The 6608-nt window shown below is 36.3% G+C and overlaps 1 protein-coding gene across 1 annotated transcript; it reads left to right on the plus strand.

Annotated features, from left to right (window-relative positions):
* The first annotated feature begins 3574 nt into the window (after positions 1-3574).
* Positions 3575-5898, plus strand: LOC109176678 (uncharacterized mitochondrial protein AtMg00810-like). The gene is made up of 2 exons (XM_019326083.1): positions 3575-3803; positions 5510-5898. Exons 1-2 carry the CDS (start codon positions 3575-3577, stop codon positions 5896-5898), a joined length of 618 nt encoding a protein of 205 aa, XP_019181628.1.
* The last annotated feature ends 710 nt before the right edge of the window (positions 5899-6608 follow it).

Raw genomic sequence — 6608 nt, forward strand, 5'->3', positions numbered from 1 at the left:
ATTTACCACCTGATTATAAAGCCTGCATTGCTTCCATTACCACAACACATGAGCCACAATCTTACAATGAAGCTGTACAGTTTGAACCTTGGAGAAAGGCTATGAATTCTGAAATAGAGACCTTAGTTCAAAGTAACACTTGGACTCTGGTAGATCTACCTTAAGACAAAACACCAATTGGTTATAGATGGGTTTATAAAGTAAAACACAGGGCTGATGGGTCTATTGAGAGGTATAAAGCAAGATTGGTTGCAAAAGGTTACATTCAACAGTTGGGAATGGACTATTTTGAAACCTTCTCTCCTGTAGCTAGGATGACAACCATCAAGACTTTCCTAGCTATAGCAATAGCCAAAGGATGGGATATTCAGCAGCATGACATCAACAATGCTTTTTTACATGGGGATCTAGATGAGGAAGTGTAACAACCAAAAATTTAATTTCATAAATCCAATTTTAAGAAATTCTGAAATAGCCATTTTTCACTCCATAAAATTTTTTGCGTTAGAATCGCTGTTGAATAAATTATTTTGAGCCACTTTTAAGTAAATTCAACACCGGGACTTATTTTTAAATCTAAAATCCTAGATTTTTGGGTACATTGCGTACCAAGTTTTTGACCCAAAAGTCAATCTGAGTGAATCCGGAAGGAATCTGAGAAGCCTAAATCAAGTGTTTATCTAAGAATCATTTTTGGGAAATTCATCTTAACCCCAAACTATTTTAAATCTAGAATTCTGCCCTTGGTCCATGATACAAGGTGAACCCTAAAATTATATCTTTACATTTTTACCCCAAACCCAAACTATAAAGAAAAGTATTTTCCCTTGCTTCACTATCAAAAAGAAATCATCAGTAGCCCTCACCTCTCATCTTCCTCTCGTGACTCTCCCTCTCTCCATCTTCTTCATTTTAGAGCTTCTTATTCTTCCCAAAATTAGGGTTCAAGATTTCGTAAAATACCTCCTCCCATTTCCTTTGGTTAACTTATTTCTAAGATGAGATTATCTAAGCTAGATGTGTTTGTTTGTGTTGGTTGTTGCTTGAGAAATGGAGATGGTAAAGAAGAAGACCAAGCTTGAGGTTGGAGATGGAAGAATTCTTGAGGTTGAAGCTTGAGGTATAACCCCATGGACTCCCTCTTTTATTTTGGCTCTGTGAAGCCTATTTTATTGAGTAGAAATGAGTAGAAATTATGAGATTTTGTTGTGTTTATGCTTGGAAGTGATCTAGTATTTGTCTTTGAAGTGTTGAGAATGTTTTGGATGTTTTAGACATGTTTGGAATAATTTTTGCAGATGAAAATGTTCATCTGTGTGTGCACCAGATCAGACCAGCGGCCCTAGCCGCGGCCCATCAGGACGGCCGTCGGCTAGAGCCAGGGCCAACCGGGCCTAGGGCACAGCCCTAGGAGAGGGCCGTTGCCTAGGATCGGCAATGTAACGGGACACATGGGGCGGCTCTTGAGGAGTCCCGCCCCAGGTCCCTGAGTTTCATTCTGGGAAGATTTAATTTTGTTCAGTGGTCGAGCCCTTGTGGCTCAGTTACGTGTCGTTTCGGGCCAGCTGTTACGGGCCCTTGTGGCTCGATTCCTCGGGACAGTCTCGATGCACGTTTTGGCTTTGATTTCATTGAATTTGGATAAAAAAAATGAGTATGTTATGATGAATTCATTGAAGAAATTGTTGCACAGTATAATTGTTAAGTTCACTGTGAGGAAGAAAAGTTTTCCCTTGTTGTCTGATTTTATTTTTGTATAAAGTTGAGAAGCATGATCACTTGAGAATATGATTTATTTATGAAAGCATGACTAAATGTGATATTTGATCAATGAGTTTTGAAGAATATTTTATTGATAGAAATTGTATAGAATTTGCTATGTTGCAAACCGAGTGTGATATGATATCCTTGAGAATTTTATGGATTTTATACATGGTTTAGAAGCATGTTATAGAGTATTTTGCATCTCACATATATCATATTTCAAAAATGCATAAGGGGCCAACGTGAGCCCAAGTATTACTATCAAAAATCCATAAGCATGTGGTATATCATTCTTTGATGCATTGAGAAGTAGTAGAATTGTTGCATGCATGATATATATATATATATATATATATATATATATATATATATATATATATATATATATATGTATGTATGTATGTATTATCTATATCGGTGAGGTTTTGGAGGATCCCGTTTGGACTATGTCCTCTCGGATGATTTTATGGACATTGCGGTCCCAATATATGTAACACGGCGTATTCCCACGTTACGAGGTTGGAAACTGCCCGCCAGGCTTGGAATCCTGGTCAGGGGGTGTGCACACTAAAAGTTCGATACCTGATTCCACAGAGTTAGAGCATAGAACTAAGAGAGTGGTTCGGTGGACGAGCAGAGTATTAGGTCGGCTAGACGCCATGCCCAGATAGGTTCATTCACACTATGATGAAGTTCCTACCTCGTCCATTTAAAGAGAAAGTATGAGTCTTGAGACTCTAAAAGAGAAAGAATGAGTCATTGCGACTCTAAGAAAGAAAGAAGTGAGTCATTGCGACTCTAGAGAAAGAAAGAAAGAAAGCAAGTCATTTATGACTCAATGAGACCTCCACAGAAAGTACTCTATTTTTGCAATGACTGTATGAGTATATATTTATAGTATTGCATGAGATTGCATATGAGTATATTTATAGTATTGCACGAGATTGCATATGAGTATAGTATTGCACGAGATTGCATATGAGTATAATATTGCACGAGATTACATTTGAGTATAGTATTGCTTGAGTTCGCATTTTGAGAATGTCGATTTAAGATTGTACATTGAGCATGATTGTATAGTTGTATTTGAAGCTTTGTATATCCAGTTTACGTGATGAGAACTTGAGAGCATGAGAATACCTGTTGTATGGTTTATTAGTATGATACTACTTGTAAGCATGAGTCACTTGTTGAAGTATCTAAGTTGTTAAGTCTTATGTATCGAAGCATGCTTGTTGATATTATAGGTTGCAAGCATTTAGAAAGTATGTGATATGACTAAAGTTGTCTATGAGATGAGTTTGTTGCATACGAATGTTATCAAATGTTTGCAAAGTATATTCTATAGTACTTTACAGGGTTGAGTGCGGTTATACTTAGCTTCGTGCTAACGGGTGTTTTCCTATTTGTCTATGTGTTGCTTGCAAAACCCCTTTCAGGTGGGCCCAACAGTGAGAAGTGATCGAGTTAGACTAGTCTTTTAGATTGAGATGTCTAAACTCTTTATGACTTATTTATGTCGTTATCCATCGGATGTTAGACTTGTGATGATTCGTAGACGCTTGATGATGTAGACCTTTGGGGTGACTTTTTCCCCCTTATGATTTTCAATAATTGATATGGATATTAGATATTTATTTCATTTCTAGTTCTACCCTTAGCCTGTGCAATCACCACGGTGTGGTGGTTGTGCCGGTGACATTCCCACTAGTTATCTTTTTAGTTATTTATTCCGCTGCTTAGCTTATGATAATTCTGGTTTAGATTTGTGATTAAGAGTTAGAAAAGTGGGGTGTTACAGGAAGTTTATATGGTTCTACCCCCAGGATTTAAAAGTGATAAGCCCAATCAAGTCTGCAAATTGTTGTGGTCTTTATATGGTCTAAGACAGGCAAATAGACAATGGAATGCCAAGCTCACAAAGGCATTGCAAAACTGTGGTTTCCAACAGTCCACTGCTGATCCTTCACTGTTTACTAAGTCTACAAGTGATTCTTACCTTGCTTTGCTTGTATATGTAGATGATATCCTTGTGGCAGGTACAAACTCTGACCAGATCCAAGAGTTGAAGCAATCACTATAAGAAATCTTTCATTTCCAGACGAAAATTTTAACGACGCTCTAAAAAACGTCACTAAATATAATAATTTGTGACGTTATATTATAACGTCGCTATATATTTTGGTAGAGACAATAATTTTTATTTTTTTTGTAATATTTGCTGAAGAAATATAATTTTTTTGTCAGTAAAGATATAGAATCAATGACATTTTTTAATAAACGTCCCTAAATGTTTTGTTTTAAAAATTAATTTTAGCATAAAGCGTCAGGAAAAGTAAAAATATTTTGCGGGACCTTTTTATCATTTAGCATAAAATTGGTGTCTTTGTACGCTCTTTTTGTTAAAAACACACCGATTTTTTTAACCGTTGTCATTGGTATGTTGTCTTTAAGTGTACTTGAATACACAACACTACAAAGATAACGAATTTTAAAAACCGGTGTCTACGTGTTACTCCCTCCGTCCCATTTTATCTGTCTTACTTTCCTTTTTTGTCTGTCCCAAAATATTGTCTACTTTCCAAAAATAAACATCAATATTTAATTATTTTCCAATTTTGCCCTTTCAGATTCTATCACACTTGGTACCTAATATCAACAGGTGTCCATCCTGTCATCAACTCAATATTTTAATTAGACATAGTCCACAGCTGTCATCCACTATATCAAAACTAGTAAACATTTCATTTTAATGAAACAAGCTGAATCCCATATCTTCACCGCTCTCTTCTTTTGGTTCTTCTTCCTTTTCTTTAGTAGCCGGAGAAGCAGCTGTGGGGTAGCACCATCGGCAGTGGGAGCTGCAACAATGCCGCCACCAGCGCCCACGTTAAGATCATGATAAGATCCTAGAAATTCCTCTTTCTCACCGTGCTTTGCGAAGAGATTGAGCTAGTATGACTCCATGGAAACATTGGCCTCCTTCACTAGTGTAGCAGTCTTCACCATCTCTCAAATAGACGTTGCCATCCCAATCTCCGATCAATTTCATCAAGTTTAAGATTTTTATAACTCCATCTATTTCTTAACACCACTAGTTTTTGTCTTTTTTTTTTCCTAAATCTTTTTAAGTATTAAGTTCATTTATTTTGGTATAATTACTAGTGTATAAAGAACTAAAAGAAGAATGAAAGATACAGAAGGTATATGGGATTTGTTGGAGAAAGATGAAGAAATGGGTTTGTTGAAGAAAGATGAATAAATGTACAGATGAGAAGAAGAATTACGAAGAAATGCATTGTAGCAAAATTGTCAGTAAGGGCAAAAGAGAAAAGGGAGTGAGCTTTGTTTAACCTTCTTAAAATCCGTGCCAAAAGTAAATTAGACATACATTACGGGACTGAGGGAGTATATTTTTTGTTAAGACAATATCATAAGTGTGTTGTCTTTTAATTTTTCAACTTGCATCTTTAACACTTAAAATCTTTTTAATTTTTTTGTTTCCCACCGTAGCCTCACAACACTTTGTGAATTTTTTTTTTAGCTAATATTAGCCTCACTGCCTCCCAAACAAAATTCTTTTGTTTCATTTCCCTCCCAAACAACTTAATTTTTTTTTTTTTTGTTAGACACATCCTTTAAAATGAAGGATCTGGGAAAGCTGAATTATTTCCTGGGGATTGAAGCCTTGAGAACTCCAGATGGCCTCAATCTGTGCCAAAGAAAATATGCCTTATTCTTGAAGAAAGTGGGTTTTTGGATGCCAAACCTGCTAAGACGCCGTGCATCACAGGACAAAAACTTACAAATCTTGAAGGAAAGTTGCTTGAAAGTCCTGAAATTTACAGGAAATTGGTTGGCAAGCTCTTGTATTTAACCAATACAAGACCTGATATCACCTTTGCTGTCCAGCATTTGAGTCAATTTGTAGATAAACCAAGAAATGCACATTTGGTGGCAGCTCACAGGGTATTGAGATATCTCAAGGGGTCACCAGGCAAAGGATTGTTCTATACTTCTAAGTCTCAAATCAAACTCCAAGGCTTTTCTTATTCAGACTGGGCAACATGTGCTGAGACTAGGAAGTCTGTCACAGGGTACTGTATTTACCTTGGGAATTCCCTCATTTCCTAGAAAACCAAGAAGCAAGCTACTATCTCAAGGTCCTCATCCGAAGCTGAATATAGGGCCCTTGCATCCACACTGTGTGAGATTCAATGGCTTATCTATTTATTAGCAGATTTGAGAGCAAATTTCAAGCAATCCTATTCCTGTTTTTTGTGACAATCGTTCTGCTATTGCTAAAGGGGATAACCATGTGTTTCATGAGCGTACGAAACACATTGAAATCGATTGTCATGTGGTAAGGAAAAAGGTTAATGAAGGGGTGATTAAGTTGATGAATATTCATTCAAATCAGCGAGAGGCAGATGGTTTCACTAAGGCTTTGCCTAAGCCTTTATTTGACAGTTGTTAGAACATGGTTTAAATTATGTGGCTCTAATTAATGCATGGAGACTTTTTCCTCAACCTTCCGCATCGCACCGCATCGCATGCTGTCCACCTCTCTTGGACGTTATCCGCCTTCTGCTCTCCTCCTTACTATTGCCGCATAGCTCTCCTTTTTGTTGTATAAATAGTGTCATAGCCTTGTAATTATTGCATCATCAAGATTGAATTCTTTCTTCCTTTCTCACGTATGCATTAATATATATATTTCTTCCTTTAATTCTGATTTGAGAGTTTGTATATATATATATATATATATATATATATATATATATATATATATATATATATATATATATATATTATATTTTCCCACTTTATTAATTCTTTTGTCA

The sequence above is a fragment of the Ipomoea nil genome, unplaced genomic scaffold, assembly GCF_001879475.1.
Source record: "Ipomoea nil cultivar Tokyo-kokei standard unplaced genomic scaffold, Asagao_1.1 scaffold0728, whole genome shotgun sequence".
Taxonomy (NCBI): domain Eukaryota; kingdom Viridiplantae; phylum Streptophyta; class Magnoliopsida; order Solanales; family Convolvulaceae; genus Ipomoea; species Ipomoea nil.